This window comes from Lycorma delicatula, chromosome 1 (assembly GCF_047948215.1).
Source record: "Lycorma delicatula isolate Av1 chromosome 1, ASM4794821v1, whole genome shotgun sequence".
In the NCBI taxonomy this organism is placed as follows: domain Eukaryota; kingdom Metazoa; phylum Arthropoda; class Insecta; order Hemiptera; family Fulgoridae; genus Lycorma; species Lycorma delicatula.
The window spans coordinates 234,160,557-234,179,377 of record NC_134455.1 but is presented as its reverse complement, the minus strand read 5'-3'; the positions used below and the strand labels follow the sequence as shown (position 1 = coordinate 234,179,377).

The window sequence follows — 18,821 nt, the reverse complement described above, 5'->3', positions numbered from 1 at the left end:
AAAAAGAAGCTGGGCTTTTTTGGACACTTTTGGTTCAGTCTATTGCAATCAAAAGGGGAGGTGTGCACAACTTGATGTTACAATAGTCCTAAATCCAAGATTTCAACATCTTACGGCATTTTTGAGTTAATGCGAGTTACGTACATACGTACGTATAGATGTTACGCCAAAACTGGTCAAAATGGATTCAGGGGTGGTAAAATGGATATTTCCGTTGAAATCTGAAAACCAAATTTTTTCACAATCACAAAACTTCCTTTACTTTCTACAAGAAAGTAAAAATGACTTTAAAATGTTAAACAATTTAATTTTGAATTAGATAATGTTAAACAATTATTTTGATAAAAATAACATTTTTTATTTATTTATTTTTTAACATTTAATTTATTTTGATAAATAACATTTTAATAAAAATGTTAAACAATTTAATTTTGAATTAGATAATTTCATATGGATTGACTCATGGATGAAAAGTAAAAAACATTTTTAATATGTACTATTCAACAATCACAAATAATTTTAATATATATTACCAAATAATTTAAAACATAAATCATTTCATGTCATTTTCTCACTGTTTTATGGCCTTAAACTATAAAGCTATTTCCCAACCTATTATTTTTTATCGTTAATGCATTTTTAATGCGCAACACTTTAAAAAAGTAAATTATCTTCAAAATGCAAACTAGTTTTCATAAAAATTAATTTTAGTATCTTATTTTTCAATATAATGTTAGGAGGTAAATATTTAATAGATTTATTATAAAATAAAATTAGTTGCATTACTTACTGTGTACATTTAAAGACAATTCCATAAATGTTTTATTAAATTAATATAGTCTCTCTATAACTTACATGAAAATGTTTTACTTCAGAATTTTTATTCAGCGCAAGTAAACCAACTTTGTTTTCTTCTAATTGTAAGTATGCTAAGCGAGATACCAAATTCAAATAAGGTATACTAAGGGTAATCATTTTTTTTTATTAGCCGTTATCCAAAAACAAGTTTTAGATTAAATTCTCTGTTATCCAATTCTAATTCAAAAAGAAAATGCATTTACGATAATAGCAGCCACTTAAGATAAGACACACTGCTGAAATGTAATGCACAATGGAACATAACAGGAAACAAATGCTGCACACAGCAAAAAGTGCTGTCATCTTGTAGTTTCATTCCTCTACAACTAACATTCCAAAACTCATTCACCCACACCTTCTGCAGTTGCCATTGTAATAATCAAATACTCCTGCAATATCAATGTGTTTAAAACATTATGCAGCAACTGAAATTTTAATATTGGAAAAAAGAATGCTCTAGTGATATCCACTGTTGTTTAAAATCCATTTATGCAGATGAGAGTATTGATCAAAGTACTGAGTGGACAATAAAATTTTCTGCATCAGAAACCAGTAAAGCAAAAAATATTGGGAATTAATTCTGCAGAATTAATTCTGCAATGGTCAACCAGTTTCTGTAATATGAGAACCAAAAGGAAGTGGATGAATCGATTCAAAACGGTCATTGCATCACACAACAATGCACTGCCAACCAGATAGGTATACCGGAAGAAAAAGTAGGACACATTATTGCACTATCATAAAATCTGTTCACAGTTTGTGCCATCCAAACTGGCGTAAAGTTAATTTGAAGCCTATTCCACTCTCCATACTTCCAGATTTGGTGCCCTGCAATTTTCACTTCTTTCCACTATTAAAGAGAGATATTAAGAATATTCATTTTGCCATGGACAACTGGACGCAATGAGGTTGCGGATCAAGGGAAAACCACCACCATTCTTCACTGACTAAATGAGAAAATTGCTTCTCCATTTAGAGAGCTACAAATGGTGTTTACATGGTAAAATAAACACAAGTTTTTGTGCAAATAAAATACATTTTTACACCATTTACTTCATTAAACTTCTGCTTTTCATTTCATTTTCATTTTTTTTTTTTGCTTTGCTTTTCATTTTTTTTTGCTTCAGCTTTTTATTTGTAAATTATGGGCTACTGCGCACTACATTTCAGCCATCCCTTGCACACTGATAAAGAAATAATAGACAAACTATAAGACATTACAAAGCTAAAGTTATAACTAACAGAAATAACACAAATAATAATAGCAGGAAAATAAACTTTAATCACTAGCATATTTGAAGATAACATAAGTACACTAACAAACAATTAAAAAAATCTTTTAACTTGTTAAGCAATACTAAAACACAACTACATTCTATTTTCAGTGCAGCAACTTCATTGAAAAATATTGTAAGCGGTAAAATAATAATGTAAGAATTTATTTCTGTTTTACAAATAAAATTTTTATAATTTTGTGGTTTGATTCACAGATTTAGAGGTAAAAAAATCAAATTTCCTGTTAATCAACAATTTAGTCAAAAATAGGACACGTCTAGTAATATAGCTTAAGGTAGTCTGCACTAAAAGAAATACCATCATAACTTATTTTCTCTACTGAACAGAAGCAATGTCCACAGTTAACAGTTTTACGACAACAAAAAAAGCAACCAGTAATTTGTTATTTCATATCATCTGTCCACCACTCCCCTGGTTATGAGAGTCTACAACAAGGTTATGACAAGGTTACAACCTGGTTATGAAAAGGTTACAACCTGGTTATGACAAGGTTACAACCTGGTTATGAGAGTCTGGTTATCTGATACACTACAGGCATTAGTCTAAGTTGCTTTTCCAGAATCCAATGATGCCCATTGTAGTAAATTTTAACTTGAAACAGCTTAGACTTCCAAAACTAAATGTCACTTACATTTTTTCATGCTAATAAGATTCAGGGTAGATAGCAAAAGGAAACTAGCTAACTTTATATAATCAAGAATACTGGGGAATGATTGTGTAACATCAGGTACTTATAATTGCTATAGTAATGGTATCGACAGTATAGTTCATTTATAAATAGATTTTTAAAACGTTGTTACTGATCTCTCAATATTCAGGTTTCTAATGTTTTTAGGACAATCAGGTTCCAAACCACTCTCTTATAACATATTAATAAATTAAGCAAAATGAACAATATGCAATATGTATATGTGAGAACAATATGCAACAACAAACAACAAGGTACATATTTATTAAAAAGTATTGACACATTGTATTTAATTTTTATTACATATTCAATTTTTTTTATAAGTAAATGAACAGTAAATTCAAGAAAATAGCAACTTCATGCACCATCAAATTTTTAATCAAAACATAAAAATTTGAAATAGTAACACACAGAACAAATAAATAAACTGAAAAATTAGCATTCTGTGGCTTTTTAACATTCTACATAGGAAAATTATCAATATTAACTAATATACAAGTTATCACTCTCCATAAGGTAAACAGACTTCATTAGCAACTAAGAAATCACATACACTTCTCTACATATAAAACAATAAAGTATGAACTTCACTCAGAAAACGATAATATAATTGTAACCAATGATTATAGCATATAAAAGTTTGATTACCTGTCTACAATAAGTTCAGGTATATATTTTCTAGTAAAACAACTAGACACAGCCTGTAAACTATTAGTACGTCCTTGAGCAGACTTCTGAGATATTCCATCAATTGCTTCCATTAACTTCTCTTCAAATAAATCCTCCTGAGTAGTATCATCTGTCTCTTCTACTATGTTTCCTAAAAAAATATACATATTAATACATAATGATATGTATATATATATATATATATATATATATATATATATATATATATATATATATATATATATATATACATGTATATCCTTACATTGTAAATTCAAAATTAAACAGCAATAAGTGTAGTTTTTCTCTTATCATATCAGTAATTCAGCCCATGATAAAGGAATAACAGAAATTCTAAAACTGCTCTACAAGAAAAGAATTTTAAAGAAAATCATCTGATTAAATGAAAACAATCAATAAATACAAATTAACAAAGTGAATATTCTTGAATGAATTTCAGAACATTGGTAGTGTAAGAACAAAGTTGAACTGAAAACAACACCTATAATGACAAGACAAATGCTGTTATGAAATACCCATATCATTATATGACAACATTTTGGATGGTGTTAGTAAGATCTCAATAAAATTTAGTCAAATTCAGAGCAACATCAGACAATACAAAATTTTCTTTCCATTCATAACAATCAGACAAGGATTGTAACAGAAAGATGATGCACAACAAAATATTTTATAATAAAATGAATAAATGAGGCAAAGGCAGATGAATGTAAAATGCAAATATAGATCAAGTGACAATGAATTTAAACTAGAAGTGCACAAATAACAATAATAAAGTTTAACAAGAAATTAATCTAGTAATGCATATAGAACTAAAAAAATATATATAAACAAAATCTGGGGTAGTATATGAGATATACTTCTAATATTTGTATAAATAAGCTAATACAACATTGACAGTATTAAATTTTCAACTTTATTATACTATTTACTATATAGATAGCTAAACTGCAATCATATTTTCACATTACAAGATTATATTCACTAAAAAAATATACACACAACACCAACATCCAACATCTACGAGTTCAATGCCACTTTATTATGAACTCTGATTCAACAAAATATAAACTGCTAAAAATTACATTCACACAAATAATTACAAAAAAAATACACCAACTATACATATTTAAATAAAACAAAAAATTTAAATTTAATACACACCATCTTCATGTATAGTACTTTCAGATGCGGCACTGATAACACTAGCATTATCATTAAGAGAGTCTTCATCTGATGTTCCAATGACTTCATTGCGGTTTTTTCCAGCAGATCCTGCAATAAACAGTAAAAGCAAACAAATTAAATAAGGAATTACTAACTAAAACAAAAATAAGACAATTAAATTATTATTACACCACTGTTGTTTCATCACTACCATAAATATGACCATTATTTATTAAACCAAATTTTTGCAATTTTAAAATATGTTTTATCTTCTTTTATACTATGTTTTCTTCTAGGTTTGGTATATATATAGACATACAGCATCAGAATTTTTATGATATAATTAAAAACATTGATTGAAATATTTAAATTAAAGGATATGTTTACATTTTCTGTTACTGGCATAAAATAATCTATTACAGTGCTACTGTAATCTGTTCTAATACTGAAACTATCTATTTTAGTTTCGAAACCTGAATATGTATTTTAACCATAAGTCTTTCTAGTTCAAATTAAATGGTATATTTCCCTAATCCAATAACTACATTAAATTTTACTTCTTCATTAATTATATTTTCACTGTAGCTTTATTTGTTTATTTTCACAAGATTAAGCAATTTGAATTTATTTTTACAGATTTTTAATACATCCACATTTTTATATTAGAAAATGTGTTTATTTAATCCTCTGTAAAAATGTATTTACCTTTTGAGATTAGGTTAATTTTATACTAATATCCTTAAGAAATAGGTAACATAACTAAATTCTCCTTGAAATTATATACATATAACATGTCTTAATCATTAAGCTTCTTAGTTATGGGATGATTTACACTCCCACCTTCCACCCACAAACCCTTATTCCCAGGAAAGGAAAATGAGAATGATAAAAACAAAGGCTTATACTATGTCTCAATGAAACTGGCTCTATTTGACATTACAGTTGCACTGGCAAGTGGCGCTACGGCAGTTTCTTTACATGTAGAATTTGGTGTGGAATATTGTTTTTACCAATAGACTAATGAGCAATGTACTTGCCAGTGGAATCTGTCTCCAGTTTCTTTATCCTTCATCCCGATTTCCTGGGAAAAAACTATTAGAGATGTGTAAGCTGTCACTCTGGCTCCATGGTAGCAACTTCTAGCAATTAGAAGGGCAACCACCTTTATTCGGATCCAATGGGACAGTGAATCTGTCTCAACAAGGACTCTGTTTCCTGTTTGAGGTTGAAAAAAAAGCTAAAACTGTTACATTACCAATGCAAATTAAACTATTACACAATACCAAAACAATTTTTTTATAATATGTTCAGATCTTACCACATTAAAGTGCTTTAAGAAAAATGTTTTCCATTAATAACATATACCAGATCTGCAGAAAATACAATGAAAAGAGGACTTAGAAAGAATTATTTTGTTGTATGTTGAAGAAATGCTGAGAATAACACTGAACAGCAATATGATTGTAAAACATGATCAAGACAAAGAAATGTCATAAGATGACATTTCTTTGTCTTGATCATTACTTGACATTGTCTTGATTGTGAAATTAAAAATATATACTTTTACACATTTTCATAATGTACACAGTATGAAAAAACTTTGCAGAAAAAGGGCAAAATCCAATGGAATAAGATCAACTCAAAATAATCTTCAGACCAATAAATATAAAGTTTACTATTTCAAATTTCATAAATTTTAATGATAAACAAACTCATTTCATAAGTGTAAATGTTTACCTTCAATAGCAATTCAAACATATTTTAATAAATTTATAACATAACCCACAATTTCCTACTTATGAAAACATACTAACTGTAACAGCCTCGCATCAGAGATATTATTTGGGAGAACAAAGCCAATGTGATTTTGATAGAAGTATTTCCTAATTTTTATAACCTCTAATCTTTAAAATAGTCCATCAAATTAAATAACAAATGTTACATTAGTAACATATTAAATCACTTTTATGACACTACACTACTCACTACTTAATGAAAAATATTGTGGAACATTAATTATTAAAAAATAACCAGGCAGTGAAATTTATTGATACAACTTAAGAAATCTGTTCAAGAAAATAATAAAAACAACATTGTTAATAAAAAGATAATAAAATTAATGTTAAATATGGCTTACCATTATAATAATAAATCCTACAATAATGGGATCTAAATAGTTTTAAGTTTTATTTTTTATTTACAAGTATGCAAATATACGTGTTCCTAATACCACTGTATTAAATTTATACTTCATCAATTCCCATATAAAATATGCAATTTATTTTAAAAAAGGGAATGTACATACACCACAAACTTTGAATACTACTGATACATGGAAAGATACAACAGTGTTTGTGTTTGTGAGTCTGTCAATGAATCACATTAAATTGGATGTCATAATGAATTTGATGTCACTAATGATGACAAAATTATATTTATATAACTACTTCTCATAACTAAGACCATATATATTGCTATCACTTTTGCTCAGTTTATTTTTTATTTTTTTAAATAATCAGGATTAAATATGGAAAATTTCACAAATATTCCAATGAAGTATAAACTTAATTTACTCTGTTTATATTCAGTAAAAACAATTTTGGTTATACAATTATTTTGGATAATCACTTTTTTATATTATTCTTTAAACTTAAATGGGGTCATATATGCTGCTTAGTATAAGTCATTAGGAACTGTGGCAGAATATAGAATGTCTCAACAAGTATGAATTAAATTAACTGAATCACAATCAGTTTGCTGCAGCATCACACTCAGATTGTTGTTCATCAAATTATCATTATTATTATGGGCAAGTAATTGGATGAATAAAGAAAAAAAATATAGAAAATAGTAAGATTATTTTACCTACTTTTTTCCATTATCTACATATTTTTCTAATGTGCTTAAAAACATGTATAATCTACACTAATGAAAAAATACAATGAATAAAAAATAGTACTAGGTTAATATACAAGGACAATAATGAATGACAACAACTATTCAACCATTCACTACAAAATTAAATTATTAATTTAATCTAAAAATTACTTCCTTTAACCATCAATTCTGAACTTGTAAAACTGACAACATTATTCAACAAACACTCAGATTAACAATGCAGCAACAATTAATTTTACAATAACATACACATTTTAATCAGCAACTAAATAATTTAATTTTTTTAAACTAATTGTACCACCTATAACATGGAAAAAGTAAACAGAATAATTAACAATTATATTTGTTAGTCATTTACCATAATCACTTTCTGAAAGAGAGTGGTAGGGCATGGTTTATGAATGCATTTTACCTGTTGCTCATTAAATGCAGATTATATATAAATGAATCTCCAGATGGAAGAACTGAACAAAATAATCAATGTTGAGTCGTTCTTTATCAACAGGTTCATTTATTAATAATGATGTTCACAAATAAAGGATTAATATCAACAATTTTAAAACATTAATTCCATCCTAGCAACAGAATAAAATCACATTAGTTTGAAAACCTTAATACTCAATTATTTTTACTTTATGACTGCTTTTGTTGTACATCATACTCAAAAAATCTTCAGTCTGCAAGAGCAGGCAAGGGATCACATTCTTCCAAACTTAATTTGGAGGAAATTGTGAGATATCTCATTAACATTACAACATCAAGAATAAATTATATTAAAAAATCTTAAGAGAATTATTATAGTTGGGGAAGATTTTATTGAATCACTGCTTCTTTATTGGGTTGAATAAAAATCTGATATTTTTTTTAATTTTATTTAATGTAACTTTCTTATACAGAAAAATGGGGTTTTATCCTGTAATCATTCATCCAGATGAGGATTGGGTGAGCAAAAATCTGTTATAGTTCGTTGGTGATGCAACAAACAGATTCCATTTCATTTAATTGATCCTTGTCAATACCTTACATTCTACCATAATTCCTAATGAGCTATACCAATCAGGTATAAATTACCTCATTTAAATTTGAAAGAGTGAAGTAAAAAATGATTAAATTAGACAGTAAAAGTTAAATTTAATGACACTTAGATTTTAATTATCTGTTTTCCAAAAATCAATTCATTATCCAAAAAACTGATTTACCAATGTTTTTTTTAAATTCCAGTAAATTAAGCTCAGTAGAATATTTGTGAAATTATGCATAATTTAGGATTATATATTTAATTTTAAGTATTTGAGAGAAATGAATAGAACAAAAATAATTTAGTTATAATTATTAAGAATAAGTTAATTAAAAAAAAAAAGCTCATTCTTTTGGTTAATAATGACAATATAAATCACAAAAAAATCTATGCTTTTTAAGTGTAGTTTTCAAATAGGTAGGAAGGGATGTATTAAACATACGTTTGGAATGGTTACAGGAACTACACTGTTGAGTGCCAGAATAGGGTAAAACAAACACCCTTACATGAGTGTTTGCATGTCTTTCTAGATAACAGATGCCTGACATGAGGTTTATTTCTCTGTAAATTTTTCAAACTTTATTTTAGGTTTAATTTCCTACTGTATTTTTTTATTTTATTTAGTTATTCATTTCTATTTTGTTATGCGATTTATTTAAAAAAATTACAATAAAAATATTTATTTCTTACAAAATACATAGCCTACATATAAGATTCAGATATCACAAGTATATATGTAAAACAATTTAAAAGTTAAACGTATAAATCATTTATTAACTCCATGTCAATCTCAATCTGGGTTCAATCCCATTGATTTCATCTGATTCTGCAATGTTACTCTCGAATGACTCAGATTCTTCAATACTACTAACATTGATCCTGAATTTCTGGATGTTGAACATTTCAGGATTCTCACGAGATATATTTTTTAATTCATTCATAATGATCCATTTACTTTGGCTACTAACCGCCATTCCTTTACCTAACAAGCATGTCAATTACATCTGAGGCATTTTAATTTAGTATTAAAAAATACTGTTTATTACAGTAGTGAAAAATAAAAAGTGCAGTCAATATTGAATAAACATGAAACTTTCAAAAGATGCAGTGATTGAAGATTATACCCCGTAATGGTTATTTCCCTTCCCCACCATCCTACATACACCAGCTCACCAACACCTACATATACCCAGAAGCAAGCAAAATGAAATACTGCGCATCAACCAAACCAAACTAACTTTCAAAACTTAGACTTAATGTACTTATTTTACTTCTCACAATTACAAAATGTATATTACTCTATCAACAATTTTTATATTTCCATACAATACTAATAAAATATTAATTGGAAAGCAATTGAATTTGTTGTTCCAAACAACAGCTCATCACTGCCTAAGACTGCTGACAATCAATGTATTTGAGCCCCCTCTCAGATAAATACAGCCCCCTCTCATTAACTATACAAATAATCTTTTTAAGCCAGATTTATTTTTTTATAAGTAGAATTTTAATGTCATACACACAAAAAAAATGTAAGTACTGTAATAAAATTTTTTACTGCAGTTAAAAAATCATTTCAATGTGAGAGATGAGATAGATATAGCTTTTTCTTTTCAAAGGCCTACTGACGCCAAAATTGCCTGAAAATTGCTGAAGGTAAAGATAGTCCTTATAATTAAGAACAAATTTTATAATGTATTTTCCCAAAGTTACAGAATGCATATTAAATATACAAGAAAATAAAGGGCATGTTTTTCTATTTTTTTTTTTTTTTTTTTTGCCAAATATAGACTACAAGATTTCTGCTGTTTAAAATTGTTTTAATAAAATATGGTAAAACAAAAAAATTGTTAAATTAGAATATTTTTTTTTTTTTAATAATACCTGGTTACAAAATTAAACCAGTTCAAACTTGTATTTTCTTTCATTGGTCAGGCTACAGGCTTTGAGTACTGCTTGGCTGAAAGCAAAGGAAAACTGGAGTTGTATTTTCTGACTGATATTTATTCTTCATTCTTCTTCCTTTTCTTTAATGACTTCAAACAAAGCTGGAGGTTAGAAAGTCAACACAAATTAATGTTTTTTATTTGTGTTTAATCTTTACACTCAACCAACTAATCACCAACTGTTATTGCATACAATACAATACAAATTTCTTAAAATTTTCTTTTTTTAATTTTACTCCTAACTTTGCTATAAAACAAAATATGGTAGTTCATTATACATTTGATTTTTTTTTTATATAAACTGAATATATATCTGTTAAACAAAAGCTAACAAATTAATTTTTTTGAAAAAATATAACAATAACCTTTAAGTAAAACATCCATCCAGATCTACATAACAATTCATACAAGTAACAATGAAAATAAAAATATAAGCAACTTTTCACAGAATAAATACTTAACACATCTTACAAAGAAAACTTCTTATTTAATTATTTTTAAAACTATAGTTTAAATGGGCAAACAATCAGAAAGGTTCATTTCTTGTACTTGTTTCATCTTAGGTTATGGGCCAATGGTAAAAAGCATACTCCTGCCTACCAACACTCAAAATTCAACATTATTTACCAAAACTTCACTTTTTTTTATTAATCTACAATTAATGTTTCCTTTAACAAATTTAGAACAGCAATTACATTAAAACTGGAATAAGTTTTTTACAGAATCTTTTTTTTACAATTTAGAGATAGCAACCAGTAAGAATAATTTATTATTTTCATAAATAAACCAAAAAAGTCTTGGAATGTCTAAGTTACATGTTGCATTTTTACCACCAGCAATACATTCAATACAGATGGTATTGTATATTCATTATACATTTAGAATTAATTTTTAAAACAATTTTTCAACAGTAAAAAGAGAATAAATGTAAAGTGTAATTAATAAAATGGGTTAAAAATAAATCTTGGACAGTAAATAACATTTATCTTTACAAAACTTTATAAGAATGATTATTTAAGTAACATAAAACTTACAGTATAATATAAAAAATGTATTGATAATACAAAATGAAAATTTTTTAAGTTGTACAATATACAAAATAAAAAAATTATAATACAGAATAAAACTGATAAATAAACAAGAGAAGGTTTTTTAATTTTATATATTTAAATATATAAATAGAAAAGTATATATCCAAAAATAATTAATGACTTTTTTTGAGTTGATGACCTTCACTACAAGACTCAACTGACATGGCCAAATATCAAGGTCAAACACAGAACTCGAAAAACAAAGAGAGTAACAGAAAACAAAGATAACAGCAGTAAAGTTGAATGTCCCTGTCAAATTCATTTCTCCTTGTTAAAAACACACATACACATTTTAAAAAAATGTTCTTTAAGCACAGCTAAAACAGCTTGAAACAAAAGACAATAAAATTAATTGGATATCAATACCCTTTGAACCACAAATTCAATAATTTACTTAATTTCATTAAAAGGATTTCATTATCAGTTCATATTACTCACATTGACTTAGTTTATTCAAATCTCTCCAACAATTTTAGAATAAGTTATTATTATTGTTTTTCAATTTTAAGTATTATTGGTGAGTAATATCAGTATTATCTAATAAGATTACATATGTTAGATTCAAAATTCTTTGTTTTAACTGTTTTGATGCACTTCTCAATTCATTTCTGTCCCATACTATTATATAGTTAATAAAATAAGAGACCTAAGTTTGAACTATTGAAATTTTGTAACAAGCACACCAAATCAAATTAGTACACTTTGGACTTAAATTTATTTTTAAAGATTCATTATAACAGAAGAAAATATGCACTTTACTTTTACAGAGACTAACGGAAAAGTAGTTATTGATTTAACTTTTTTTTTTATCAATTAAATAACTTGCAATTATACAAAATTAAGAAATGTTATAAAATAATTCTGTAAAATAATAGCATTTATACTCTTTCTTTCTTGGAACAATTAATGTCCTTACTTTATCCACTTTCATAAAGATAATCATTATTATTAATATAGTATTATTTAATATAATTAACTCAGCAAACAGCAAGAATATCACATATTTGACAGTTATTTAAATGTAAAATATCTTCTTAATTTTTAATTTATGAAGCAACTATTCCCAAATGCCTATACTCCTTATTTTAAAGTTATTAATACTATTTGTAGATAAGTCGTAACTTATCTACAAGTGGTATTGGGGATAATATTGTTTTTTCAAACAATATTATCCCCTTCAAAGTAGTTCCCTTACGCAGCTATACAGAGGTGGAGTCGTTGTTGCCACTTCTGGTAGCAGCGCTGGAAGGCTTCAACTGGTCGGTCATAGTCTTTTGAATGTTCTCCAGAGTTCCAAAATTACGTCCTTTTAAGACATGTTTAAATTTTGGGAAAAGGAAAAAGTCACAAGCACTCAAATCTGGTGAATAGGGGGCTTGAGGAACCGTACAAATGCGTTTTGAGGTCAAAAATTCCCTGATGGAAATGGCCGTATGACACGGAGCATTGTCATGATGAAGCATCCACTTGTCTGCAATGTCTGGTCTCACACTAATCACTCTTTTCCTGAGCCTTTCAAGGACACCTTTGTAAAATACTTGGTTGATTGTTTGTCCTGAAGGAACAAATTCTTTATGCACGATATGCCTACTGTCAAAAAAGCAAATCAGCATGGTTTTGATCTTTGAAATTAGCTCATTTGACATTTTTTCGGTCGAGGAGATGACGGAGTGTGCTACTCTTCGCTTTGCCGCTTTGTTTCAGGATCGTACTCAAATATCAGGATTCATCACCTGTGATCACACGATTGAAGAATTCTTGGTCATTGTCAATCCTCTCAAAAAGATCAACGCACACGTTTCTTCGATTGTCCTTCTGTTCCGTTGTGAGGTTTTCCGGCACCAATTTCGCATGTTCAAATCGTCTGTCAAAATTTGATGTACGGTGAAAGTGTCTAAATGTAAGGATTCACTCATCATCCTTATTGTTAAACAACAGTCTGATCTCACAAGAACCCTCGCACGCTCAATGTTTTTGTCAGATTTGAAGGTCTCACCTAAGCAAGGTTAATCTTCAACGTGTTCTCGGCCTTCCAAAAATGATTTGTGCCAGCAGATAACTTGTACTCTTGACAAGCAATGTCCCCATAGGCCTGTTTCAACTTTTCAAAGGTCACACTCACGGATTCCCCAAGTTCAACACAAAACTTGATTGCACAATGTTGCTCTAAATTCCGATGCTCCATTTTCGTAACACACAACAAAAACACACTGATAGCGCTGTCAAAAAAGTGTTGGCTGAACAGGGTTGGAACTCATACTGAGCATGTGGAAGGGATGAACAAACCAGTCTAGTACAGAATGGTAGACACAGCGTTGCCAGATCGCTTGCAGTGTTACCAATCTCATTACTTTTCTCTCACGCCTTGCATTTCTTTTATTTAGTTCTGGCTTATGTAATCTAAACAGTTAATTTCTTAGATATCTTCCATCAATCATAACAATAATCTAATTATACATCCTCCAATTTTAATAAGCAAACTCAAATGTTTCTACAAGAATTGAACAATTATTTTCAAGAAAAATTAAAATTAAAATTTTTATTTTTTAATTAAATTATTTTCACCAAATTTAATTTGACTGTATCTATCATTTTACTTATAACCATTATATAAGGAGCACAGTTGTGATTCCAATAATTACAGATTTGTTCAAAAATTATTTATGTATCTCTACTTAGAAATGTTATGTCAACTTTCATTATAGACTGTAAATTATTTTCAAACCAAGATTCAATTTGTCTTTAATTATGGTAACCATCCTAACTGAATGGTTGCTATAATTGAGATTAACAAACTATGGAAGTTTTGAGCAATAGAGCATATTCAGTAAGCAAACTCTTAATGTACTCTAGTTAAGGCATAAAAATTCATACAGATTGTTTAGGTATAGAGATTTCAAATTTTTTTTAATTAAACAACCCCTTTAAATATTCAAAATTTTTCTTATAACAAAAAGACATTCTCTTTATTAAATACTAGTTCATCCGCTCATCTTATCTTCAAAATTTTTCCCAGAATTATTTTTACTATTCTTCATTCCAATACTAGAAATCAGACAATAGGAAAAACAGAATATACAATTTTAAATCTGCTGCTATAAGTGAATGTTGAAGATTAGGTTGCTTAATTAAATATGAAAAGAACAAGTTCTAAAACCAACAAGTTAAGTAAAAACAGAATCGTACAAAAATCAAGAATGGTTGGCTAGCTACTAAGAAATTCATGACAAGTTGTTTGTAAAAAAGCAGTATCATAAAGTGCAGTATATGAAACATTTTATTGATGATATATGATATTCCAACAGATATGTCAGATTAAAATATTCCCATATTATAATAAAAAGGAATGGAAAAGTGCATCAAACCATCCAAATTTATAGCAAAAAATTATCATATTTTTAAAGGAATATATTTTGGCATTGATATATTTAAACACTGATTATCTTTTAAGCATTTTGAGGAGGTCAGTCTCTTAAGTGTAATGATAAAACGTAGTCATCACAGATCATTATTGCCGTTACAATTCTGATCAAAATTAGTTAAAAAATATTATTTTAAAGAAATGTGGATTTTCTGATACAGAATATTTTCAATTAAAGATTATGATATGATTAAGACATGTATCAAACACAGTATTCATACAGAAAGTTTCTTAAAAAATTAAATTCAGAAGTTTAAGAATATCTTCAACAGCTTTAATAAACATTAAGTTTCCCAATTAAAAAACATTTCTTTTGAAAATTTACCAAAATATTTGATAAAAAACTAAAGCTCACAAATAGAGTAATAATAGAAACAATAAAATTATTTCATAACTTTTAAACAAAAAAGAAGCAGAAAAGGTAACCTTAAAATGACAATAAAAATGTTTTTACTATACAATACTTGAAAATTTTCTGTCCAACTTTGTTGAATTATATTTCAAATTTAAGGTACTTGTCAGTTATCAACGTTTCAACCTTTTTTTGTCAAAAACTGCTATTCGAACACACATATAACCTAAAAAAATCTGATGTGGACACCCACACAACTTCCTTGCATGCCAATTAAATTACATACACACCTTTTTTAAAATTAAAAATACAAAAAATATTTCATTAAAACTTCTGATATTTTTTCATATTTTTTTTTTTATTGTTATTACTGAATTATTATTTATCTTAAGTTTTTTTTACAATCTGAGGTAAATAATTATTAATAAATCAATATATTTAAATTAAAAAAAAGGAAATGAAGTCTTGATTCGAACTAATGTGCCTTCCCCTTGTAAGATCCAAATATTTCATCAATGAAAATTTTATTTGGCTATAACTCTGTAACCAATGAAAATAAAAACTGCTTATGATTAATCATTGAAAAGCTCTCAATGAGGACATATTACTGCAGTTAAGAAAAAGTCCAAAATCCGGATTTTTTTTTGGATTTTGGGCACTTTTGGTTCAGTCAACTGCAATCAAAAGGGGAGGTGTATAACTAGATGTTACAACAGTCCTAAATCCAAAATTTCAACATCCTACGGCTAATCGTTTTTGAGTTATGCAAGATACATACATACATACAACATGTCTAAACTAGTCAAAATGGATATGTCCGTTGAAATCTGAACACCAACATTTTTCGCAATCACAATACTTCTTTTACTTCATACAAGCAAGTAAAAACAATTTTATTTACATTAACCTTAGTCACATATTGATTTCGGGAGGCAAGCAAGGGATAAGACTCTTAGGTTTAAGTAATTCACTAAAAAAAAATAAATAATAATGCAAATAAAACCACAAAAAATGACAACCACATGGAGTTCATATAACAAACAAGTATCAAATTTAATTTAAATTTCATTTGGGGAAACCTACAACTATCTCTTACTATAACACTATTCTTAGTCTCTATTTGACCACAGCTCCAAAAATGTAATGACTTAAATCATCCTTCAACATAAAAGATTTTTTTTAAAAATCATGAGAATAAAATAAATTATTAAGAGTTCATTTCAGTAAGCTAGAATGAAACTTTGGAAGAAAAATATAATCGATCACAGGCAAGATATGAAGAAATATATCATGCAGAAAGAATATACAACTGGTTTGCATATATCCCCCAATAAACAATTAGAATATAGGATGCCAATTTTTAAACCTATGAGAAATATAACAAGGAAATAGTCACTGATATTACTAAAAGGAATATATATATATATATATATATATATTCCGTTTAGTAATACTGACAAATATTTCTTCAAATTTATAATTCAAAGTTATATTTCAAAATCGGGTTATAGATTTTGCAAGTTAAAATTGGCCTTCAGTCAGTTCTGAGCTCTTTTATGGGATTTTCAACAAAAAAAAACCCAATTACCCTTAAAAAATGTTTAAATACAACCAACAAATAGAAAAATGTTATGTTATGAAATATATAACATATTATAATATATATATAATATATGTATATGTTATGAGAGTATGACAATTCATTTCTGAACTACTATCCCCCAAAATTAGACTTTGTCACTTCGTCACTTTGTCCCACTTGATTTGGCAATAGAATATTTTCAAGGGAGCATTATGAAAACAAAAATCAGATTTATTAAATTATCAGTTGCAGCTGACTGACTAAAAGATTATTCTAAATTTAGCTTGAGAGTCCACTCTCATAATGAACAGTTTTTTTTTGGCCTATTTCTAGTTATAAAAGATTATATATACAGAAACATTGTAGAATGCACAGTATTTATAAAGTCAAGTACATTACAAAACACATAATTAAAATAAATTAAAAAAATAAAAATCTTTTAACAATTTTCCTGAACCCAGTTTATCCACAAAAGTTGCAACTCACAACATTAAACTTAAGAAATACTTATCTTGTTTGTATTATTTCATTAACATTACTCCATTGATGTAAAAATTTTCATTATTTTTATAAAACATGACTTAGTTTGCCATATCCAAAACTGAACTCGCATCTGAGTTCATAACAAATATAACATTGGGCACTTTGCAGGAATCAAGCAATAGTATTTTAAAAAGAGAAATGCAAAAAGTGGAAAACTACAACTAAGAGTTACAGTAAGATCATGTTAAGTTATTTTATAACGTCCAAAAACATCAGTACTACACACAAGGAAAATATTTTTCATCCCCACTATCAAAAATAAAATATATTCCAATTTAATACAGCAATAAAGCATTTTTCTATTAATTCCAAAACTACAACGATCTCTACCACAATATTAACATTAACCTCCAAAACAAGCAGTTGGTTCCTTCAAAGACTGTGACCAACAATGCTTTTACGATTGTGAAAATAGGGTTGTAATAATTTATTAAAAAAAGTACATCATATATATCAAATTAAAAATAATCAATAATAAACTAAAATAGAATTCTATTTTTACAAGAAACAGCCACAAGAAAACGTGGTCGTAAATCATTCACGTCAGCCAATCGATTAATACGAAAATCAATCTTTTTAAAAACAAACGTACGTAAGTGACATAACTAGCATGCCACATGAGCAATATTAATGTTTACATATCGAACAATTACATCTATTGCACAATGTACTCTTACTACAGTAGCGAAATCACTTACCTCCCGACTTTCCCTTGCGTTTTCCTTTTGGCATTGTTACAAAATCAGTTGTTAGTGCGGCCTAATTTAATACTTGATCAAGAAGGTAAAATATTTAATATACAGTTTCTATTTCGTATACTAAATACGCCAAAATGTAAATGTAAAATTTGTTGAAAACTCATGCACATCATGATCCTCTCAGAACATGCGAAGGCTGTCGCAGACGGCCTTGACAACATGGCCTCCTGAATTTTCGCGTATAGCTGTTCAAACAGCAACTGATAACTGTCACAGACAGAGAACCTGCAGTACCATGAAGAAAAAGAATAATATATAAAAACCCAACCGAAATCGTGATTCGTTTTCAAAGTGGTTATTTTATTTACCGATAATTGCAGAATTAATAAAACATATTTTTCAAAATTGTAAAAGCTAGGGTATTTTGTATACTCAAGTTATTCTTTATGCCATGAGGAGCAGTACCTCTATGGCAGTATTAAACGTTACTTTGTAAAACTTATGACTTGGGGTAAATAAAAAAAAAGATTCATCCATAGTTTTCAGGTTCTGACTGAGTCACTTAAGAATAAA

General features: G+C 27.8%; 1 protein-coding gene across 2 annotated transcripts in view; it reads right to left on the bottom strand.

Moving 5' to 3' along the window:
• The window catches only part of Ifrd1 (Interferon-related developmental regulator 1), a 67,650-nt gene extending 49,192 nt beyond the window's left edge, over positions 1–18,458 (bottom strand). For both annotated transcript variants that reach the window (XM_075374328.1, XM_075374330.1), the window contains exons 1-3: positions 18,249–18,458; positions 4,697–4,807; positions 3,491–3,662 (exon numbers count right to left, since the gene is read on the bottom strand). In XM_075374328.1, coding sequence (XP_075230443.1) covers positions 3,491–3,662; positions 4,697–4,807; positions 18,249–18,282 — 317 coding nt within the window. In that variant the 5' untranslated portion in view covers positions 18,283–18,458. The remainder of the gene's footprint in view (positions 1–3,490; positions 3,663–4,696; positions 4,808–18,248) is intronic.
• Positions 18,459–18,821: the final 363 nt, after the last annotated feature.